The following is a 23779-nucleotide window of genomic DNA, read 5'->3' as shown; positions in this document are numbered from 1 at the left end:
GAGATGGAAGAGGTCCGATTTCCTCCCTACCCCAGCCTCTTCCTGCTTCAAGCCTCTCAAAACAGCCCAATTTCCAAGAGTTCAGAAGGCCCCTGGAGATCTTCTAGGCCAAGCTTCTCACTGTGATGAAGAGAAACGGAGGTTCCGAGAGGTCAAGTGACTCGCCCAGGGCCATGCAGCTGGTCGGTGGCAGGCCTGGCCTGGGAACCCACGGGTGGAGGTAGAGTGAAATGTGCACTCTGAGGATCAGTTCTCTGCCCTTCCCAGCCCGTCTGCCCCACACCCCAGGTAGGGAGCTGAGGCTGGCTTGTTTGATGCTTTTAATATCATTATTTGTGTTACACGATACACAACCAAGGATGATGGTCAATACTGCGATGGAAATGTTAAAAAAAAATATTATACACGGCTCATGTCTTCCACACATCTTCCTGGAAATAAATTAGTGAGCGCGGAGAAACCTGGCTGGGTGGCCGCCAGAGCTGAGGGTAGAGGGAGTGTTAAGGCAGTATCTACAAGGGGGAAGGTGACAGGGGGCACACTAAGGCCTCGATTCCTCCCCTCCAACCTCCCAGGCAGGGAGGAGGGAACCATGCACTCTCCCTAGACCCAGAAGGTGCTGGCTGCCAGCTTCCTACCTCTCTCCACCACTCTCACTGCCTTAGTTGGAAGCCCATGCCTGCCAGAGAACTAGGTATATCTTCTGGGGAGGGAGCCTTTCCTATGTTCCTCAGGGCCAGAGAGGTTGAGCAGTGGGCCAGAGACATACAGCAGGTCAGCAGCAAAGGCAGGAGTCTAAATAAGCCCTGGTGAGAGCTCTTCCGGGAAGAGAGGAGGTACCATGTTCTCGAAGAGTGAGTTGAGGAGACTAGGGTGGTGGTGGTAGTAATAGGAAGCTTGGCTCTGGGGCCCAGATGACCGGGGGTGGGTGTGCTGACCAGGGTGGGAGAAATAGGCTCTGATGGGGGCCAGCATGGGCCTTGTAGATGCCTTCTGTGTCCTTGCCTCCCTCTGGCATGTTGTCATCATCTCACCAGGGTCCCTGCACTAGAGGAGGTAGGGGTGGCTTGGAGGAGTTGAGGGTGCAGAGCTGCACCTCAATACAGCAGAGCTGGCAGGCCCTGGGTGTGGTGCAGGGAGAGTGCTACCCTTCCTAAGCCAGCAGCCTTACGCTTTCTTCTCACTGTCCTCTCCCCCTTCCAACTCCCACCTCCCAGGGGAGTCGGCCGTGGCCATGTCCTGCATATGCTTGTAGCATATGAGTGGTGTATATTACAGTGGATACACCAGCCAGTGTCGGGGGTCAGCATGGAAGAATGGCCCTGGAGTACGGGGTTCGTGGGACATGGACCTGAAGAGGCGGAGGCTATCTGTGCTTCTGTGTTTCTTTGCGTGTGGTGCAGGTCGATATTGCCGTCCCAGGGGAGGGCCTTGGTCACCTCTTCCCTGTTGATTTTCATCCTCAGCTTTTCTGGCAACTACTCCCGCCCCTGCCACCAACCAGCAACAGCAGAAGAAGCAGCAGTAAACACATTCTGACTCATAGACACCCCACACAGCCACACACACACAATATATATCCACACACACATACACATTCACAGACACACACACGGGTTCCCCCAAAGATCTGCGGGTATTCAGACATACGCAGGTCCGACAGGAGCCGCCCCCTCTCCTTTCCACACAGACATGCAGCTCAGGAAGCCCCCAAAGACACACAGACCTCCCTTTCCACCTCCACAGAAATTCCTGTGAAGAAATTCCTTCAGGTTTGAAAGGACCTTAAAAATAATTTCAGATGCGGTTCATTGTACAGTTGAGGAAGCTGAAGCCCAGAGAACATTAATTGTCTTGTTGGAGATAACGGGGAGAGTGCCAGAGCCAGGGCCAGAACCCAGCCCTCTGACCCCTAGTCCCCTGCACTACTGAACAGCCTCTCACACTGTTAACAGGCCACACAGTCACTTCCCCACCATGGACACCCCAGACATCTGGAGAGACAGGCCCAGTGCAGAGAGACAGACACACACCCTGACAGCCTCAGGCACACACACATTCTGCCAAGCTGTCCCTACCATACACATGCAGTCACTGTATTCTCCTAAGCTGGCTTCCTTGAAGATTCTTACTGGGAAGCAGCCTCCAGGATTTTGGGCTGGAGTGAGACGGGAATGGGGCATTCGAGGCCAGCCTTACCTCCTGCTTCCAGCCTGGGACAGATACCAATGAACAGAACAGAAGTGTGTGTCAGGGGGTGGGGGGCCCAGAGAGATAGAGGTATTAGGGGCAGGTGAGGACAGATCATACCAACCTAAACTCTGGCCTGTCTTTAAGGCCCATCACACCCTCCACACAACCCAGAGAGCAAGGAAGGGGGTGAATAGGACAAAGAGCTGGGAGAAGGCAGTGATCTGATGGGTGGGGGGCAATATCCCACTGGGCAGCTTTGCCAGGCTTTCCATCTGGAGATGAGAGAAGAAACACAGATGGTACATGGGCCAGCAGAGGGGCATGTGGAGGGGGCTGGGCCCCGCCCCTACTGCTCTGGGCCTTTCTCCCTCCTAGCTCCTTCCCTTGTTAGGCTGGGGCTGGGGGGGTTCATGGCTTCGCTGGGGTGGGGCCAAACCCCTGGCTTTGTGCTCCCTCCCCCTACTTGTTACTGTTGACCTCCTTGCAGTCTGGTCACCGCTTTCCCCCACCGGACTGCAGCTTTGGGGAGGGGGCAGGTTGCTGGGCGGGATCCCCCCAAGTAACTGAACAAACAGCCCCCTCCCCTCCTCAGCACCCCACCCCCCTTCCCGGGGTGGAGAGAGACCCGGTCTTGGTTTCTCCGGCTCCATGAACACACAGAGGTACACGTCCTACCATAGGAGGAAGCAATGACTGTTACGAGGTTGGCGACTCCAGGGGGCGCGGGGGCCAGGGGCAGGCAGACGAGCTGGGGAGGGGTTGGCCCCTGCCCGGTCCAACCTGGCCCCTGGCGGCCCCACCCCGGCGGCCGCAGCGGCCCCGCCCGCTACTGAATGTGGCAGGCGGTGGAGGACGTGGCCTGGCAGCACATGCAGGTGGGGTTCACGGACTTGGGGGGAATGAGGTCCAGGTCCTCGTCGTCAGGGATCTCGTCTAACCGGTAGCCGTCCTTCAGCAGCTGGATGTTCAAATCTTGGTTGATCTGCTGTAGACAAAGGGGGGTGGAGGTCAGGCTCAGAGCGATACGGAGGCACCACCCCCAACTGGGGTTACAACCCCAGGCCATCCGCACCCAGCTCTGTCCTATCCCAGGTCTCCCTGAAACCCAGGGCTTTGCACCGCCTTTGGCCTCAACCTCAGTTCTGGCCTCCTTCACAGGAACATCCTTGTGGAGCCGGGCCCTGCTACATACCCTATTCCATTCTAACTTCCCATCTCAGGCCCTGCCCTTATTTCAGGCCTACCCCCATAAACTGTTGCCCGTATTTCACACCCCATTCTATTTAAGTCTCTGTTCCAACCAAGTTTGAATCCAAGCCCTTCCCCTAACCCTGGGCTCCCAGCACTAGAGGGACAGAGTCCAAGGCCTCACCTTTCTTTCACACCAGATCTTATCCCAGGCCCCACCCCCGCCATGGGCTCCACCTAGCTTCGCCCATTGCTCCTCTCAGGATGTGATTTGGCATTGGTCCCACCCTTCTCCTAGATGGACGCGGTCTTGCTCAGGGGTGTCCAGGGCGGGAAGGGGTTGGGGCCTCACCTCAGCAGAGGAGTAGCCAGAGGAGGAATATCTGGACATGTCAAAGTCATCATCACTGGCCATGGAGGAAAGAAGACAGGAATTGATTCCCAGACATTAAAGGGAAAACTCCCTGTACTCACCGCCCCCATCAAACAATACCCCAGCCTTCCCCCATGCTTCCAAATAAACAGCAGGATCTAAATAAAAACTGTGCTTGCTGCGGAAATGCAGTTTAAGACAGGTTCCTTAGCCCCACCTTTCTAAATAAATTGCCACCCTTAACCTCCTTCTAATTCAAGTTGCTACTCTCCCACATCTCTCCCCGACTTTTTTTTCTAGGCTCAAATCACCCTGGTTGTTGGGTTTTCCCAAAGTCCAGGTCTAGCCAGGTGTGTTCCCAGCAGTAGGACTCCTCCCTCAGAGGGGGCAGGGCAGCCATTGGATCAGCTGTCCCAGGCCAGCAGCAGACTGCACAGCCCCCTTTTCCTCTCTCTGCTCTCCCGTCTCCAGGTAAAAAGTTCCATTCCCTGGGGAAATTTTTGGAGAGCTCCTGGCTGAGGAGCACCCCAATTCTGACAATATAGCAGAGGTGGTCTGTACAGCGCACTTGTATGTTCACACAGGTTCTTATGGCTTGCCTGGCTGCCCCAATGTCCCCGTGCGTACCTGTCCGTGTCAAGGGCTACCAGGGGCTTCTCGTCTGGGCTCTGGTCAAGCGAGGAGTAGCCTTTATTGGGGACGACCAGCCTGGGTGGAGAATTTTGGAGATTGGATTGGCAGCTGGAGCATACAAGCCTGGCAAGGAACTGGGTTGGGCCCTGTCCCACCAATTCCCTCCCCTCTCCCACCCACTAACCCCCTCCCCCCACCACCTCGGATCCTGTGAGACTCTCTCCTGTCAGAGAGGAGCTGGGCCTGAGCAGGGAGGGAAGAAGGGAGCCTCAGAACCAGCAGAGATACGCTGGCAAGGCAAGGTCCAGGTCAGTTTCGGGGGCAGGGGGGCCTCTACCTTGTCCGGGCCATGACATTGTTCTTCTTGGGCTGCTGGTTGACGGGGCTGCCCATGCTGCCGTTCTTCAGCGAGCCCTTCCGGGCCAGCTCCCTCTGCTTCTCTGCAGGGGAACATGGGAAGGAAGCTGTGTCCTGCCCTCAGGGCCACCCTGCCTTACTGCCCAGGGCAGCCTGGGCTCGGCCTCCATGGTGAAACCTCTTGCTTCTCTAAGAACTGAGGTGGGAATCCAACTCCAGGCCCTGCTGCTCAGGAGAGACAGTACTTGGCCCTGCACAACCTGAGGCAGATAGTGAGGGGCCACAGGAGGAGGCTGACCCCTGTCTTCCAGGAGCTGTACTCCCAAGTGGGGCAGTTAGTGTGTGCCTGATGCCAGAGAAAGGTTGGAGGGGGAGAGATGGAGCAGAAGGATGGACCAGCCGGGGCTTCCTGCAGGTGACACCTTGAGCTGGAGAGAAGAGGGCAGTCTAGAAAGGAGGAATAGTATACACAAAAATGCATTTAGGAGTGAGTGTCATAAGTGTGGATCTGGATGGAATGGAGGGGTGAAGACGGAGGGAGGTCAGGTTGGAAAAGTAGAATACATTTATTCAGCCATTTGGTTTTTTTTTTTGGCCAACATCTGTGTCACCAGTCATGTCTCAGGTCCTGTGTAAAGGGCTGGAGGCTCCCTCTGATTGCAGATTCAGAGTATGAGGGCCTTGAATGCCAGACAGGAGTTTGGGATTAATGCAGAAGTAAAAGAAACCACTGAAAGTTGTGGAGTGGGAGGGGCAGTACGGGGCTGGCAGGGTAAGGGGCAGGAGGCTGGGGGGCCCCTCTGGCTAGACTACTTCTGAATTCTTCAGAGCCTATGAATTTCATGGAGCTGGCCACGAGGTGACCCACTGCCTGGGTGGCACTGTTACCAGTAGCCAGGAAGCTGCCTGAGCCTTGGAGGAGGCCTGTCTCAAGTAAAGCCCAGATGTAGGAAAAATGAGTGGTAGGGGAAAGCTCTCATAAAACAATCATAAGCTCCAGAGAGAAAGGGTAAGATGAGCACTTCCAGCTATTGTGACTCTGGAATTTCCCCAACCTCCGTGTCTCTTTGTCTCTTATCTTTCAGTCTCTGATCCTCTTTCCTTGCCATGGCTCATCTGAAGCCCTGTGTCCTGACCCCCACCCTTTCCAGCAGGCAGCAGCTGCCATTACCACCCCAAGCCTCTAGGGGGTGCAGTTTGCCTTAAAGTTGCTGGTGGTGATTTTCCTTAGTGCAACTGGGACAAGGCTGCGAATTTTCAGTTTTGGTGGTAATGTAATGGACAGCGAAAAACAAGTGTTACTTTAAAAGAATGTTGAAATTGTTTCACATAATGAAAAAAATGCTAACAATAAACTGGTAAAAGAAAACTACGGACTACTATGCAACCATTTACAAGAATGAAGTCATTCTCTGTATACTGATACTGGAAGGGGTTCTAAGACATTAAGTGGAAAAAAACCCCCAAAATTTCAGAAAATGTGTACAGTATGATACCACTTATGTTAAAATACAAAATAAAACTAGAAAAAGCTTGAAATGATTATCTCTGGGGAGGAGAATGTGATGGGGGAGAGTAAAGGAGAAGTTATACTTGTTAAAATACTTGTGTTGTTAAACAATAATAAGCAAATAAAACTGTCTGCAGTTTGAGTCTGGTGTCCTAGGAAGATGAACAAATTCCACTAAAAGCTCTCTTGTTTAGAAAAAACAGCCTGAGGGGCTCCCTGGATGTGGTCTGGAAGGAGAAAAGCAAGGTTAAAAAAAAAAAAGTTGACTAACATAACAGGGCTCTGTGAAAAGGAGTCCTGGCAGCTGCAGAGGGAGAAGGTTTTAGAACAGATGGGAAAGGGCTCTTAGGAATAAGGAGGGGCCCAGTATTTGGTGGGCAGCTGGGGCCTGAGGAGAAAATGGGCAGGAGGGTGGCTGGGATGGCAGAGAAGTTGTGAAGGATAGTGATGGCTTATATTTAATTGTAAACTTTTTCCAGGATGCATACTGTGTTATAATTTCTCTTCATGAAACCAGTTTTTACAAATTAAAAGTCAGTGATACATGGCATACTTAGGTGAGTGCAATTTTGGTCCCTGAAGGGCGAGAGGGGCAGTGCTGGGCATAGGGTGACGTGGCTGCACGCAGTGCTTGGGAGCCATGTAACTTCAAAGGAGCAAACTGCAGCCTAAACTGTCTTTGGATTGCACATGAGATAGACCCCAAGGGAAAGGTGAGTCTAGAAAGGGGAGGAGATATTTGGGTTTATTAAGAAATTAAGGGAGAGCTCCCCCAAACAGGAGCTAACCAGGCCCTGAGATCTCCAGATGGGCCAATGTTTGAATGGGGAGAAGGACTCAGCTTCTAGGCTTTGGGAGCCTTGTTCCTTTCTATGCCTCAGACATAGCAACTGACACCCCACCTCTAAGGCAGCTTCCTCTTATCTGGGTTGATGTCTGATGGGACTTCCAACCCTCTCTGTGGGGTTCCATGCTTTTATCACTGTAGCTATCCTCCAGAATACCTGGAGCCTTCTTAGCCTCAGAGATGCCTCTAGAGTTTTGGGCTCCTGTAGAGAACTGCAATTTCTCTCTTTGCTTTGCTGGAGATAAGGTGCCTGGCAGTGCAATGACTGCGTGGCTGGAGTCTTGGAATCATTTAGCCTGAGTTGGTTTCTTGGTGGCACCTCATTGCAGACCCAGCCCAGAGCACCTTGTCTGTCAACTCCCCACATCTCCCTCATCCCCCAGACACACTCACCCAGCTTCACTTGGAGCGGGGATGGTTTGTAATTCATGGCTACTGACTCACCCTCCCGGGCGTCACAGTCTCCGTCTGAGATAGAGGCGGCGGCTGGGTCCTGGGAGGAGAAGGCAGAGAGATAGGGAGTTGTTAGGAAATGGACACCGGGGGCTTCTCTTACCTATTCTCTCTGGGTGTTTCTCCCTGGCAGCAGGCAGGGGATTCAGGGAGGGAAAGAGAGACTCGTCTTTTACAAGAGCCAAGGGTAGAAGCTGGGTAGAAGAGCCAAGGATCTTGGTCCCACTGATACCCACCTGGATGCCTGTCTTTTAAGTCCTCTGTGATCTGCCTTCCCCAGAAAGCCTACTGTGATTCCTTAAACCCACAGGGCTACCTTCTCCAACCTCCCATACTAGTTGCCCTGCTCCCTCAGAGCCTTTCCTGTGTACTTGTTTGGGAAGATCTTTCTAGGTTCCTGTGAGTTTAAGTCTGGATTAAGGTCAGAGTAGGTGCTCCCTGAGACAGGCCTTCTCCCTCTGTCTCCCCTAGCACTGGACGATCCCTTCCTAGGATCCAGAGAACTAACTGGCCAAACCAGGCTAGACTTCAAGGCTGTAGCCACTGTAGTTCTCAGGAGGACCTCTCCATTTCACAGATGAGTCCTGAAGAGTGTCTCCTGCGAGAACCTGAATGTTTGGCTGGGGGTGGCAGGTGAGAAGACAAATAATGACAAATCAGCTGGTGGCCAGCTAGTCCTGTGTTGCCCAGATAGCGCTTGACACTATAGATGACCAGGAAGGTAGGAAAGCATGCATCCTGTGCATTGTCCAGGGTCTGAACCGTTTCAGTCTCCCTCACTGCCGTCCTTACTGACTTCTTCCCATTGAGATCGACACTGTGCTGCCCAGAGTCTTACTCTAGCCTCACTGTTCCCTCCAAAACACCCCACACCTCTGCTACAAGATCCAGGGCTTTGGCCCACCCTGCCTCAGTCTGTTGGGAGGGGTTGGAGTCATTCACAGCCTCCCTGAGAAACCAACGACCAATCACTGATATGGATTCCGCCACCCTAGCTATCCGCGAGACCACAGGGTGGTGAGCCCAAGGTCAGGTTTGCAGACAGGATCCAGGGCTGTGCCTGTTCTGCCTCCGGGGATGTAGAGAGCAGACAGATAGGCAAGTAGAATGCTCCAGGACTGGCCCCACAGTGCCAGACCCAGGGATCTGAGTAGCTTCTGGTGACGCATCAAGGGAAGGATATATAGCCATTATGGTGGCTTCTCTTCCCTTTAGAATGAAGCAGCAGGGATGAAAACTTGCTTGTCACTAAGGGGAAAGGGGAAAATCTAGAATGTTTGGGAAGGAAATCCTGGCCTTGTCTATGTTCCTTCAGGCCATCCAGAGTGCCAGGGCCTGGGTGAGCTTTGTTGCCACAGTGGTTAGTGAGTTCCTGAGGGCAGAACCTGGGCCTCTGACCTCTGCTCTGATTCCCATCCTTAGCTGTGGTTGAGGGGGAAGAGGTGGGAGGGTAGAAAAGATGGGAGTTGCACTGCCTACATCCCAGGCAACTTCCCATGCCACAGACATTCCCAGTCCTTCATCCTCTACCTCCCTAGCTCAGATCCTCCTCGGGAGGCTGCTTACTGACAGCACCTGTCCCCTGCAGCCCCGGAGGAGGGGCCTCTAGTGGCCCTGACAAGCCTCTCTATGGCCAAAACAGCCTTGCAGGTGCTGCCTGCAGGGAACATGGAGACCTGACAGCTAGGCTCTGGCTTTCTCCTTAGGCAACATGGAGGGTTCATTCCCAAAGCAGCCTGAGGGAGGACTCTCAAAAGGTAAAACCCATAAACGTGCCTGTGGGGCCTTACCAGGGAAGCATAGGCAGATTTCCAATTTACTTTTTCTATAGCATTTGTCACATGTCACACATATCATCCATTTGGAAATGGTTTCCTCCTCTGGCTTTCAGGACACCGTGCTCCTTGGCTCATCTTGCCTCTTTGACCATCATCCCTCCTGCTCTCAACCTTCCTCTCTCTGCTTGGGGAAGCCTGATGTCTTCCATGGTTTGGATTAACATGTTTCTACTGGTAACTTCTAAATCTATGGCCTTCCAATTGTACATCTGTCTCCTCTGTAACCCTCCACCCCATTCATCCACAAGAGTGGTAAGTTTCACTGGCCTCTCCTTGGGGCTGACTTAAAAAACTTGAGCCCTCAGGCATTTGGGGCTAACTTTTCCTTCCTCAGTGCAGATGACTTCATCAGCATTTCTTCTCTTGGGCTGGAGGTACTGGATGGCAACAGTAACACTGAAAGGGGACTGTGCATGGAGGATGGGGCCTGGCTGGAGGCTGGGAAGCTGCTGAGTAACTCTGGTCACAGGGACCCTCATGTGGTCCTTGAGGCCACTGGCCAGGTCCTGGTGGCATCTGACCCCTGACTGAAAATGCCAGTCCCTTTGGGTCAAGAGCCAGGGCACAAAGCCCTAGACTGAGAGGGCCCATGCAAACCCATCATTCAGCGTCTTCCCTGTCACTGCCCATGACAGAAGGCCGTCCTAATGGCAGGAACAAAGATCTCTGGCACTGTGCCTGCAAACTCAAATCTTTACTGTGGGCTTCCTGTCTGTCCTGAGAAATGCAGCCAATGTACCATGACCATCACATGGAAATGTAATCAGGGAGATTAAATGTGAAATATTCATGAATATAAGTATTAGAGAGGAATCCAGGCAGAAGGAAGCATCTGGCTCTGAGAAATCAGGGAGAATTTAAAATGCCCCCCAAGGACATCTGACAAGAGTTAGCTGGATCCAGGAACTAGAGTGGCGATTAGCAAGATTATTAATAAACACTCAGCAGAGACAGACATTGAAATGCATCTCTAACTGAAACTCGTTTCTGCAATCCTTCACACAGATTCTCCAAAGACTGCAGAGATGATTAATAGTTCAGTCTCGCTGTTTCTGGGACAGAAAATATAGGCTAATGGCCAGTGCAAAGCCAATATAATTAGAGGAAGGCAAAAGTGCCAAAAGAATCCTTAGTCTGGTCCAGTGATTTTCATTAAACTGTGTTTCCTGAACCCTGTGCCTTGGGCAGGGCTGAGTATGAGAGGAGAGCAATCAGAGGGGGTCTGGCTTCTCTTCAACCAGAACAGGTCTATTCTTATTTCATTCACATATCAGCCTTTCTGCAGGAATCTGGTTGGAGAAGGAGTTCTATTGTTGAAAAAAGAAAAAGAGGGGGATTAAACAAATCCATTGATTAGTCCCATCTTTGAAAAATGCTTTATTATAGAAATTATCAAACTTACATGAAAGCAGAGAAAACAATATGGCGAGATCCTGGGTACCTATCACCAGGTTCAACAAATAGCAACAAATCATTCTTTTAAAAAATTCCAGCTCCTCCGTTTACTAGCTGTGTGGTCTAGGCTTCAGTTTCCTCATCTGTAAAATGGCATTAATATTAATATCTATGCCAAAGGTTCCTGTGAGGATAAAATAATAATATGTAATCTAGCACTTAGTATGTAAGCATTTAGGTAAGTAGCTTTTGGCAGGAAAGAGCTCTCTGCGGAGGCCCCTTTTGTCTTGTCACTAACCTTAAACCAGCACCCCCCAACCCCGTGCTCTCCTCATCTCTGGCCCAAGCACATCTTTTAAATTTTTTTTATCATAAAATACCTTCCCTGTTGGTTCTTCCCATAGATCAAAGAAGTAAACATGAAGAATAAGTAATTAACAGATGACTAGATCTCTTCCCTAGCTTCCCCCTCAGTAACCTTGCGAACAAACTGTGTGAACAAGATAGCATCTAAAGAAAGATCACAAGAAGTTGACAAGTCTGCATGCAGTGCGGACTGGCGATGACTCTGACCCTCCATCTCAATGATTAACTGAGATTATTTTCCTTTTTCCCTTTAAAACTTTCATGGCCAAGCAGAATCTTGGGAGTTGGTTGTTTTGGATACGTGAGTCCACCATCTCCCCAGATTGCCAGCATTCTGACTAAAAGCAATTTTCCTTTTTACCCACAATCACATTTTGGTATTGATTTTCAAGCAGTGAGTAGTTGGACCTGACTTTGGTAACACTTAGAACAGTATTTAGTATCCTGCATACTGAGCACTATATTTGTGCTAACTATAAAGTTGTTATTAGTATGGGGTCCCTGGGGCCCACCAATCATGAGCAGTATGTCCTGGCAGTGGATGGTCCACAGCTTAGCCCTGGAACCACATAGGTTGGGGCCTGGCTTATGTGGGGAGGTGTCTGTGGAAAAGATGCTCCCACCACAGGGTGAGGAGGGGCCTGACAAGGGGCATTCTATCTCCTCTCTCTCCTCACTTATTTAACAATAGTAGGCCTGGGGTTTACACAGATAAATAGAAATAGGCTCATCCTTAAGGAGCCCCCAGTAATTATCAATAAATGTAACAAGAGCCATAGAAAAATAGAGGGAAAGGGACAAAGGGATGTTGGTCAGAGAAAACTTCACCAAGGAAGACGTTTGAAAAGATCTCAAAATATCAGTTCATCAGTTAGATTGAGAGGAAGGAGGAAGTACATTCAGAGAACATCTGTAAAGGCTCAGAAGCATGAAACTAGCATTGCATATTCAAGGAACAGTATTTTTCTGTAATTGAAATCTAGAAGGTATGATAAAAAGTGGCAGGAGATAAAGTTGTGGGGTCAGGAGGGCTCAGATTATGGTGGAAGGTGAGCCTTGATTTTGTTCTTTACTCAAGAAAATGGAGAGGGAGCCAGTGAAGCCTTGAGCAGGAGAGTAACATGATCAGATTTGAGGTGGAGAAGGACCCTCTGATAGCCATGTAGATGATGGCTGGGATGGGAATGAGACTAGAGGTAAGGAAACTACTGCAACAGTGCTAGCAAAAGATGACAGGGAGCTGAACTAAGCAGAAGCAGAAATAAAAGGCCAGAAAGGAGGATGCTAAAGAAGGTAAACAGATGATTTTAGAGATAAAATTTAGGAGTCCAGACAGTCCTAATTTTCTCTCTGGAGTAATTGGGGAAGGGGTACTAATTATTAAAACAGACAATGCAGGAGAAGGCATAACTACACAGCCAGGGAAAACTAGATGAGCTCAGTTTGGGAAGTGTTGAGTTTTAAAGTGTGACACCTAGATGATATCATTCATCTAGATGATATCATTAGTCAGTAAGAATTGAGGTTTGGGATCTCAGGAAAGAGGAATGGGCTGGTGCTGGTGGTGGAAGCCACAGAGGAGAATAAGCCTTCTCAGAGCGAATGTGGAGAGTGACAAAGGCAGGAACCAAGAATGGAGTCCTGGGGAACATCTGATTTTAGGGAATGAGTGGAAGAAGAAGACTGAGTTGGAGCAGAAAGATGAGATGTAGAAAAAGATCTAGGAAGACATTCAAGTAGAGTGTCAAGGTGGAAGAAATCAACAGTGTCAAATAAACAGATGGGTCCACAAGATAAAGACAATATTTAGAGACAAGTCACAGGTGGCCTCAACAAACAGTTTTAGTTGACGGGTAAGAACAGAGCTCAGATTACAGGGAATTTAGGAGGGAATAAGAGATGAGGAAGTAGAGACAGTGAACACAGGCTATTCTTGCAAGTAGACTGGGAAGAAAAGAAATGAGAATGAATGACAGCCAGAGGGAGCTTTGGAGTTGAAGGATTTCTTTGGAGCTAGATAGCCCCTGACTACGGTTCTAGATTGAGGTGAAGGAAGCTGGGTAGAGAAGGAGATGTTTGATGGAGCATGAGTATAATCTTCGAAGGAGTCAAGAGAAGATGGACCAGAGGAGGAAGGCTCCTTAATGAAATGGAAGGACAGTGAAGATGGGTGTGGGATGCAGATAACATGGAGGCAGAAAGGTGGGTGGAAAGTTAAGGGAGTTCATTCCTAAAAGCCTAGTTAGGTAAAAGGGGTGAATGCTAAGGAGTTGGGGGGAAAAATGGGTACTTGGTCGCTGGCAGGAGTGCAAGGAGATCAGACTGGTTGGGCTCCCAGCTACAAATCTGCATCTTTCACCTGCCCTTGATCTCGGCTTCAAGATGAAAGGCACTCTCCGTGGTGCTGAACAATTATGCTTTTGTCTTCTGGACTGAGCACAGATGATTCAAGGTAAAGACATGATTCAATTTTCGCTTTCCCACAGGAAAAGTAACCTCTGTCCTCACCTTCAAGCACTAATTTTCAGGAAGATGGAAATTGAAATGGATTTAGAATGAGGTATGAAGAGGCAAAGTGCTTGGACCAACATTATCTAACCTTTCTTTACCTAATACATATGAATTTTCTTCTAGTTTTAGGAGGGAGTTGGTGGCGACAGTTCTGAGTTGGCTATCTCTGGAACAAAGTCATGTCTGTACGCTGGCTCCTCTGGGTAAAAGCAGGAAGCAGGACAGACTTAGAGCAGGAACAGGGCCAGGAAGAAAGATAGGGCTGATAAAGAAACAGGAAAGCAGGGGAAGATCTGGAGCTCAGGCCACTCTCTGACAGGTAGGCATAACAAGATAGGATATCAACGGCCAATTCTGTTTCTGTCACGATTTGTTCAGCTCAGAAACTACCTGGGGCTGTGGTTCTGTGCAGGGTTATGCAACTCCCACAAAACATCTCTTGGCAGTGGGTGATAATAAACATGTTTAGACATTATTTTTTAGAGAGAGATAAAAACATACAACTCTATCCCTTTATTTCCAACATCCATGGCTTAGAAGAAACCTAACCTCCAGTTCAAGAATATTCAATTGCAATCTAAGCATTGGTTAGACCTCTCTACTTCTCTGCAGATGGCTGATCATTCTGACTCTAAGACACTCCCATTTCTCTCTGACTCCACACCTGAACATGAGAATCATTTGGCCAATGACATTCCCTACTCCATGATATGACCTGAAGTCCTGAGTTCCATTTCCTGAGCCCAATTTTTGGGCAGCTCCCATTTTTATTCCCCATCTCCCCTTCTCCAGGATTTCTCCAGGAGCTGCCTGAATTGCCTGGCAATTGGCTAGGACGTCTATCCTTTTGGATATTAAGACTCTTAGTGGCCCTACTTATAGGGAAGGACAAAGATCTTTCTCAGGAGTAAGATCTTTTGGGTGAGATCTAGAGGAGAATCAGGGAAACATAAGGGAGGCAGTCAATTCAAATGTTGTTTGTGGCTCTTACAAATAGGGGAAGAAGAATAGAAAAGATGGAGAAATCAGTGAATCCTGAATTTGGGAGGTGGGTAGGATCCTGCCTAGCTCAGAAGGCCATTCTTATCAATCTAAATCTCCTCAATCTTCAAGGTTTTCCTCTAAAAGAAGATTCCATTCAAACAAAGTCAACACACTGAGTGTCCAATCCTTTCCAGCTCCGGTCTGGGTAGTAGAATGTAGAGGAGGAAAGCACACTTTCGTCATACACGCCACACACCTGCAGAGCATTTTGGAATAAAGCAAAAGTTCCCCAGAGAGAAGTGGAAAGGATTTTTATGCTGGGCTAGAGTTCAAGAACTCAAGTTGGTCCTGTGTGCAGCTGAAGATTTTCTGTTTCCTTAAACAGCTCCTAGGATGGAATTCATTACCAAAAACAAGCACTGCCAAGTTTTAGTATCTTTGATGTGGCTGTCTTTGGGAGAACCAGAATGCAGAGCCCCATGGTTAGTAACAACTGTAGTGAGCTTAATAGATTTTTCTATTATAAAGTAATACATGCTAAAATTAAAAAGAAACCTTTAGTTTCACCACCTTAAGGCAATCTCTGTTAAAGTTCTAGTGTATCTGAGTCTTTTGTGTATATTACAATAGCAACACAAGGGGGTTTCCCTCTCTGGGAGCTGGTGTTTCTCCTGTCCTCATGGTCACAGGGGTGGGCCTCCAGGTACCATGTTGGTTTTATGTGGTCCCACCCTTGCTTGGACCAGGAAGGGCCAATGAGAGTCTCCTCCAGAATTAGGAAGTGGGACTAAGGGGAGACATAAAGCTCAAGGCTGTGGATTAGGTAGCAGAGAAGGCCATTGGGCAGGGAGACAAGAATAAAGCTGATATTCAGAAAGAAGCAAACAAGAGATAGAAAAAGTCTTGCTTAGGTTTCAGGCTCCAGTTCTAGAACTTGCCCTACCCTTCCAAGGCTTGAGGACATGCCTATCCTTAGATATTGTGAGAAACTCTGGTGTCCTTAGAGTCTAGTCTCTTTTTTAGCTTAAACTGGCTTGAGATGGATTTTGTTACCATAACCAGAGAGTACAAACTAATAAACATGCACAGAACATTTAAAGAAAAACACACTGTATCTTATATTCTGTATTTTAAAAAATTAGTGTTAGGACATAACCAACTCTCCATATTTGTTTTTCCAGAAAAGGCTATTTTTTAATTCAAGTAACTGCAAATAGGAAACCAGAGGTGGGGGCGCCAGGCTGAGACAAATGGCTACCTCCTCCCTGAAGGTAGCCCCTATACCTGACTGTCAAAACAGGCCTCCCTCCTCACTCTGCTGCAGCATCCTAGGGGCACCACCTCTCCATATGTTTACATAGTTTTTGTAGCCATCAGATGCAGAACACTGATGAGAGATGCCCAGGAATTGATAGAGGCCATTTGGTTAGAGTCCTTGAGACTTGGAGAGTCCCTCCTCCCTGCACATGGTAGGAAGCTGAAGCAAGAGAAATGTCAATAAACATTGACATTTGGTCTGGGCCAGACTACTTGTGGATCCTTGTCTGGATTTTGGCCCCAAATCTTACCTGAGGATTTATAAGCTTCAATTACTCAAGAGACTGAGCCCAGCCTACACTGGTTTATGAATTTTTTTTGATGCCTTGACTTCCCAGGAAAGCAAAGAAATGGTCTAGAAGTCTATGGGATGCCTTCCCAGAGCTGCTGTCTCTGATTCCTTCCCTTTGGCTTTGGAATAGTAAAGAGCTGCTCGTCTGCAATGGACAGTAGACTTGGAAGGCTGGTATCAAGTAGCTTCTCAGTGGCATTTCTTGCCTCTGCCCTTCCTCTCCTTTTCAGCCTGTTCTAAGTCTTTAACTTCCATTATATCTGGCAAGCACCGCTTTTTGCTCCCAAAAGACAACTTGCAATTTTAAAACTCAGCTCTCTGGCCAGAGCAGTTTCCTGTTCTTTCCTGTTTGTCATCCCAATAATCAAATATTGGTCAGCTTGCAACTTGTTAAAAAAAAACAAAAACAAAGAAACAACTTGATGTTCACTGAAGGCCATCAAGGGGCAGGCAGGGCACAATGCATTTTGGGGAGGGAAAAACACCAAGACCTGGTTCTTGCCAAGAAGACTTTAGTCTCAAGGTGGGGAGTTGACAGGCACACAAATTAGCCTACTTAAGGCCAAGAGAGGAGCATGAGAGGTAGGAAAGCTTGAAGGGTGATGGGAGCACAGAGGACAGGGTGATGGCAGTGGAGGTTTGTTATCCCCCCTGACAGAGAGGGTCAGGCCCGGACAGGAGTCTGACCAAAGTAGAGGCCTGGCTATTGGGTCAATGGGTACTTCAGAAAGAGTGTTCAGAGCAATGGCTGGTGAGGCTTAGCCCTGGGGCTGGGACTCTATTCTTACTACTTTTATTTATTTAAACATTTTTTATTGATTTGTAATCATTTTACAATGTTGTGTCAAATTCCAGTGTTCAGCACAATTTTTCAGTCATACATGGACATATACACACTCATTGTCACCTTTTTTTCTCTGTGAGCTACTTTTAGATGCTGCTGCTAGCACAACCCCTACTCTGCCACAAGGCACTCAGCCCACTCCCTTCCTGCAGGTTAACTAAGGAAATGCAGTGGTTTGAGTAGTCAGGGGCTTCTCCTTTACCACTGAGATGCACACACAACTCTCCCACAGGGAAGGGTCAAGAGGCTCTAGGTGGGTGGCTGGGAGGTGTTTTTATTGGGAAGGCAAACAGGGATTCAGAGTCCTAAGAGAGAGAGATGGTAGCTCTGGTGAAAACAAACCCTCACTGCCTCTAACTAAGCCTAGGGCCAGCAGTCACTCTCAGCAGGCCTGCTCTGTGTAGCAGGGAGGTCAATGCTAAGGGCTCCTGGAGGCTCAGGGCTTAGCCCAGGAGTGCAGGAGGTCAGAGAAGGGAAGGAGAGCGTTAACCCCACAAAGGGTCATGAACCTTATCTGAGTTTCCCAAGAGAAGTCAGTTCTTCACATGGCCAGTTGGTGGTGAAAGAGTAGGGCGAGGGAGGATTCTAGACTAGCACAAGCTCGAGGCAAGTTTTCAGCTGTGAAGCCAGCCAGTTGCTAGTTATGCATCTCTCCTGGGAAACAGTACTCATCTGCAGAGCTAGATGGTCTTGGGGTCCCTCTTGGAGGATCTCCCCAGGCTCAGGATGGTAGACAGCCTTTCCCTGCCGACCTGTCACTCCCTGGCTGGTGCAGTGACACTGAATGGCTAACTCAAGGGAACAACCTCATTCCTGAGGCATTCACAGGAAGGGGCTCTGAAACAACAAATAACCAACACCTACTCAAAAAGCGCCCCCTACAGTTCTGCAGCCCACGCCTCTGAGAAACATCTCTTTTGCTCTGACTACACCTGGGCAGCCTTCACCTCTTCTGGACAGCTCTGGCACACTGGTACAGCTATATCCTTCCACACCTGCTGAGCCTATCTATGTACCTATAGGATAGGACTTCTTAAACATTCATGTGCATACAAATCACCTGGGGATATTGTTTAAATGGAGATTCTGATTCAGTAGGTCTGGAGTGGAGCCTGAGTATCCGCATTTCATAGAAGCTTCCAGGTGATACCAATGTTCTCAGTACAGGGACCACACTTCACATAGCAAGGCTCTAGGCCAGCCCCTCTATACTACACCATGCCTAGGCAGCCCCTCAAAGAGCTCTCTGCCCCAGCCTTCACCTGGTTACATTCTTAGTGTAAAGAGAGGATGATGGTTTGCCTGAGGAGGAGACTAGGGGGACTACCCAAAGCTCATGTTGGGGAGGCAGCTCTGCTAAGAGCTCTGGCTGGGCCCAGGCAGGGAGCAGCTCAGAAAAACTTAGCCCAGGTGGAGTTCCTCTGGAATTTATCAAATTGCTTAATTAATATCACTTGAACACCTGCTATACGTATGGTGCTAAGTGCTTTATATATATTATCTCATTTAATCCTCCTAAAAGACCAAGTAAGGTAAATATCATTTCCTTTTTAAAAAAGAAGAGCCAGATTATATAAAGCAATATGTTCAAAGTCACACCTTGAAGGTGGCAGCACTAGGATTTGAATCTAATATGCTCATTTTTCCATACCCTAGCCCTTCCTCAGAGACATCAGATAGAGTCATGAGACTAACAGTACATTAGAACTTACACAGCTGTGGGACTGCTGTCATGTAAAGCAGGCACTTGGAAAGCTAATCATGTCTCCAGTGCTCAGCACTCACTTGGAGTCCCTTTTTAGAATATGGCATGCATGCTTTCTGATCACCGGCCTCCTGTTCAATGAGTTCTCCATAGGAAGAACATATTAGAGCCATTGAAGCAGTCAATAACTCAGGATGGAGAGAGAGACTGGCAGGAAGCAACAAGCAAGAAAAAACACTGGGAACCAAGAAAGCTGAGCCCACTAACAAAAAGCAGAGGGCAGTATAAGAAAAGGAGATAAAAAGGTCTTAGCCACTAATTCAGTTCAGCCCACATTTTAGGGGTACTTATATTCTAGGCACTGTACTGGGTGCTGCAGATACAAAGATACCATGGTCTTTGCCCATGAAGAGCTCACAGGCCAGTAAGTAAGGCAAGTGAATAAGCAGGTAATTTTAATAACATGCCAAGGGCTAGAACAGAGGTTAGCATATAGAGTGTTTTAGGTACACAGGACAGAAGTATCTATCCCACCCTGGGGAATTGGGGAACACCTCTTCAAAGAAAGCTGAGGCATGAAGAATGAGTAGGAGGTAGACATGAACCAGATGAAGAAAAGAATAGGGAACCAAAAGGAAAGAAAGAAGTGGGGAGGAAGACACACATGGCTGTATGGCAGGCAAAAGGAAGAGTTCAATTTTGCTGGGATGCTAAATGGTAGGGAGTGAAGTGGCAGTGGATGAGAGAAGGACGGGAGGAAATCAGGAAAGACTTTATAAGTCATGTTCAGGGCTTTGGACTAACTGGAAATAATGGGGAGCCATTGAAGGATTTTAAGCCCATTGTCAGATTTATACAGACAGATCATTCTGGGAGCAATTTGGAGAAAATAGGAAGGACTGATTAAATGGAGGTAGGGCAGCAGATAAGACTGCAAGCTGGAAAAAGGCAGTGGGGTTGGAGGAAAGGGGATGGAAAAGAAAAGCACACTGAGTTCAAACTGCCAGGGCTCAGTGGATGATTGGATCTGGGTTTGAGGGAAAGACCTAGGCAAGGATGACTCCCAGGTTTCTTCCTGACTTGGGTGACTGGGTGAATTGTGATGCTACCAAATGACAGAGGAACAGAAATAAGAGTAAGTTGTAATGATTTTGTTTTATGTAGGGGTGTGTGTATATATATGAAGGGTTGGAGGAAAGAACACCAAAAGGGGGGCTTGCAGAAGAACACTGACAGCTGAAGTCAGAGAGGCAGGGGGCCAAGGAGAGGCTGATGCCATGGACGCCAGGGAAGGACAAGGTTTTGAAAAGGATAACGTGAGGCGGAAGGAATCAGAATCAGAGTTCTGGAGTGGCTCTTACATGATGGGAGAGCCTGGAGGATGGTTGATGCTGGGGGAAAGAATCAGTGAAGAAGGGTCAGCTGTTTGAAGATTTCGAGAAAGAGAACTCAAGACATACTCTTTGTTCTCTGGTTTGCTGATATTTCAGCAAAAATCAAATTTTGTTCTCAACAATAATGGGCCTGATTCTTGGGAAGCTTGAGAATCCCCACAGAGAGACGCCTTCTTCAATAGAGAAGTCCAGCCACGGTCCAGAGACCAAGGCAGGTATGCTATTTTTTAGAAAGTGTGGGCAAAAGTGGCCTGAAAGCAAGGGATTCTGACCAAGATCTGGCCAACATTGAAATAACAGCAAGCAGAGGCAAGTGTAGTTGCCCCAAGTTCTGGTTGTACAACAGTTCCCGCTGCCTTAGGTCATCCTCCCAAGGAGATAGCAAAAAGCAGCAAAGACCCTGGCCTGCACAGATCTAACAGGACCAGCCTGGGAATCTAGGACAGAAGGCAACAGCTTGCATTGAGATTTTTCTAGAACCTGGAACACCTGCTCCACCAACCATAAATATCCAGCAGAGGTTCAATCTCAGAACCTATACTCTGAGCGATCATGATTATGTGGTGATCATGATTTCTCACTCTTAAAAACCTTCAATAATATTTTCTGCAAAAACAGAGTCAAACTAAAGAATCATTTGACTTAATTATTAACCCATCCCTCGGATATAGTAATGGAGTCAGTCAACTGCATGTCTCCACTGTGAGAAAAGTTAAAATGCTCAGTTAGAGTTGATATAGATCCTAGTTCTTCTGTCTCCTGCATCCAAACACGAGAAGCTATGTGTGAGCGGGCAGAGCACTGCGGTACAGGAAAGCCAGGCTTACACTAGGGCACAGGACTGGCAAATTCAATGAAGTTGGACTGACTTCTCGTGAAACCTTGACCTTGGGGGCCTATTGCATTTTGAAAAAAAAATTATGTTTGGAAGATGAAGAGACTGTGTTTGGCTATTTACAAAAATAGGTCTGTGGCTGCTGCCAGACTTGAATGAAAGTTTTATGCCATCTGATTGATGCATTTGAAACAACCCAATAAACTGAATAAGCTGATTTTTTTTGCTATGAAAAGAATGCTTGTTCTGTAGAGTTAAATCTTAGTTACAATTAGAAAGGAAACTCCAAAAGTTCCTATGTCTCCTGGCAGGGGAATAGCACTTTTTCTTCACTCCACAACCTTGTGGCAGTCAGAAAGTTAGTTACAAGCCCTCAAATCTAGGCTTCTAGGAAGCACAGAATAGCCATTTTCAGGAGTATTTTGGTTTTACATGTTCACCTAATTTCACAGGCAGTAGAAATCTGTCTTGTTCATATATGACTTCCATTCTTCCCTTACTCCTTCTTTTACGCCAATGAAATCCTAAGCATTGGATCCTTTGGTGATTTTACCCTATTGCAACATTTAAGAGAGTAGTTTTCAACTCCCTGTTACATCCAGGTGGGACTAAGACAAGCTCTCTCTCTAAATAGGAGAACTGATGGTCTATGGAAAGAACTCCAAAATCCTGGACCCCAGCCTACAGTCAACCCTGGGCTGCTCTGGATTCTGAGAGAATTTTGCCACCCACCCCACCTCTGGCCCAGCTCCAGCCAGCTGCAGATTGTCTGACTCGAGCTGCTTCGACACACTGATGTTATCGGCCTCGTAGTGCCTGGAGCATGCAGATAGGAACAGGCAGTGGCGCCATCTCACCGGACGTAGTAATGTAATTTAGTTTCCGAAATCCAAGTATAAAATCTTGAAAGCTGATGTTTTTTATCTACCTCAGGAGGGGGTGATGGTGTGGAATTCCCAGCAGAACCATCTAAATAGGGAAATGGCTTCTGTCATGTATTAATAAATAGTTCAAAACAATGGAAAAACACACAGGGAGGATTTGTAGGGAAAGTAAGTGCCTAGTCTTTCCTGCCTCCTCTCTCCTTCCTCTGAGCTGTAAGGACCCCCCTATTTGTGTGGACCCCAGGCTGGGGCTAGAAGTGCCTCTCCTGAGCACTCTCTTGAGAGTCCCCTGACCTAGGGAGATGAAACAGGCACCAGCCCCCCCGAAGGCATGCCATGGCAGTTTGGGTGGGTCTCAGCTAGCCCTTTTTTTTTTTTGAATGGAGTTATTCAGACCAGGCTGAGAATGGTGGCAAAGAAGCAGTCACTTGCCTTCCCTTCCATTTCCCCAACCTCACCTCATGCACTCTTCCCCTAGCATCCCTGGTCTTCTTTGCTCCTTGTGGGGCATCAAGATCATCCCCATCTCATTCTCCCCTTCTGGCTAGATTGTGTCCTTTATGGCTCAGCTGACACATTACCCTTTGAAAGTAGCTTCCCATGAATACCAGGTTAGGTTTGGTCCCTCTACAACATACTCTCATAACCCCTCCCTCCATACTTTTTTTTCCATATATTTATCAAATTTTACTTATTAATGATTATTTGTATAATTTATTTAATAAATATTCACGAAAGCAAGGACCATGCCTGCCTCCACTGTGTACTCCCAGTGCCTAGCACAGAGAATGAACAGCCAGATTCTAATAACAAACAGGTTGCTTCTATTTGGTTTGAAGCCACAGCAAAGATATTTCTGTAACAGAAAGGTGGCAGAACTCTGCTGGCCTGCCAGGCTGTGCCAGGACCTCGTCTACCAGCGTCCCAGACAGATGCCGCACTGTGTGGTCTTTGTAGGGCCACTTCACCTATGTAAGCCTCTGGCCAGGGGATGAAAGATTACCCTCTAGGAAGTTATTTTGGAAAGCAGCCAAAGTAGGAATCCCCCAAATCCTCACTCACTTGCTCACCTGAAGGCTTGGCCTAGTTAAAAACCCACTTAAGATCCATGGCCAAAGCAGCAATTCAATTCCAAGTCCACTTCTCGTGGGGACTGATTGCTACTGGTTGAGCATTCACAGCTTTCTTTGTGACTCAAGGGCCAGGCTCAGATTTTGCCTGCAGATACACACTCCCACCACCAAATGAGTATGGCCCAATTCTACTGTGAAGTATCAGAGGAGTGGGCAGCCAGCTCAGAATCCAAACCATCAGGAAATCCTTTGGAGGGAGCTAGGGGTGGGGCTGCTCTGTCCCTCTGTCCAGAGTGCTTTCTGACAACCTGGGGCTTGCAGCCAAGTTTACCAGTCAGTGAACCACCCAAGGCAGGGGAGCTCTTGGGAGTTCAGACATAAGGGCAAGGAGATGGAAAAGAAAAACACAAGAAATCTCCCTGAATAGTAAGCACAACCTCTGGCTGGCCTGTGGATTCCAGTTTTGCCTATGAGTTGCACTGACTTTGAGTCTAGACAGGTCGTTTCACTGTCTGAGCTCCCTTGTCTGTTTTTATTCAGGCCCTGAGATTCTAGGAGCCTCCAGGGCACAGAGTAAATGAGTTGTCCCAGGTCAATGCCAGATGGCAGCCCTGGGATTAGAATTCATGGGCCCTTCTTTCCAGCCAGCTGCTCCCTCCCCTGAGTCCTGAACTGTTTCTTCTTCTGAATGCTCAGGATTGTATTCAATTTAGTAAGGTTTGTGGTCACATAATCACTGCTCCTAAGTAAAACAATGACTACAGAGCATCCGCTGTGAGGAAGGCAA

General features: G+C 48.2%; 1 protein-coding gene and 1 long non-coding RNA gene across 8 annotated transcripts in view; one reads left to right on the top strand and one right to left on the bottom strand.

The window, feature by feature from the left end:
* The first annotated feature begins 20 nt into the window (after positions 1-20).
* Positions 21-21949, top strand: LOC140695980 (uncharacterized). Its single transcript, XR_012071866.1, has 3 exons — positions 21-288; positions 15034-15130; positions 21670-21949. It is a non-coding gene; the product is annotated as an uncharacterized lncRNA (long non-coding RNA).
* Positions 308-23779, bottom strand: part of FAM219A (family with sequence similarity 219 member A) — a 49805-nt gene continuing 26333 nt past the window's right edge. For 2 of the 7 annotated variants that reach the window (XM_006216802.4, XM_031676630.2), the window contains exons 2-6: positions 7495-7594; positions 4725-4827; positions 4382-4462; positions 3734-3788; positions 308-3178 (exon numbers count right to left, since the gene is read on the bottom strand). In XM_006216802.4, coding sequence (XP_006216864.1) covers positions 3020-3178; positions 3734-3788; positions 4382-4462; positions 4725-4827; positions 7495-7594 — 498 coding nt within the window. In that variant the 3' untranslated portion in view covers positions 308-3019. The remainder of the gene's footprint in view (positions 3179-3733; positions 3789-4381; positions 4463-4724; positions 4828-7494; positions 7595-23779) is intronic. The other 5 variants (XM_006216803.4, XM_072959236.1, XM_006216804.4 and 2 more) reach the window with 3 other exon arrangements.

This window comes from Vicugna pacos, chromosome 4, assembly GCF_048564905.1.
Source record: "Vicugna pacos chromosome 4, VicPac4, whole genome shotgun sequence".
NCBI lineage: Eukaryota > Metazoa > Chordata > Mammalia > Artiodactyla > Camelidae > Vicugna > Vicugna pacos.
Note: the sequence above shows the minus strand (reverse complement) of the source record. Positions and strands in the feature narration are given on the sequence as shown.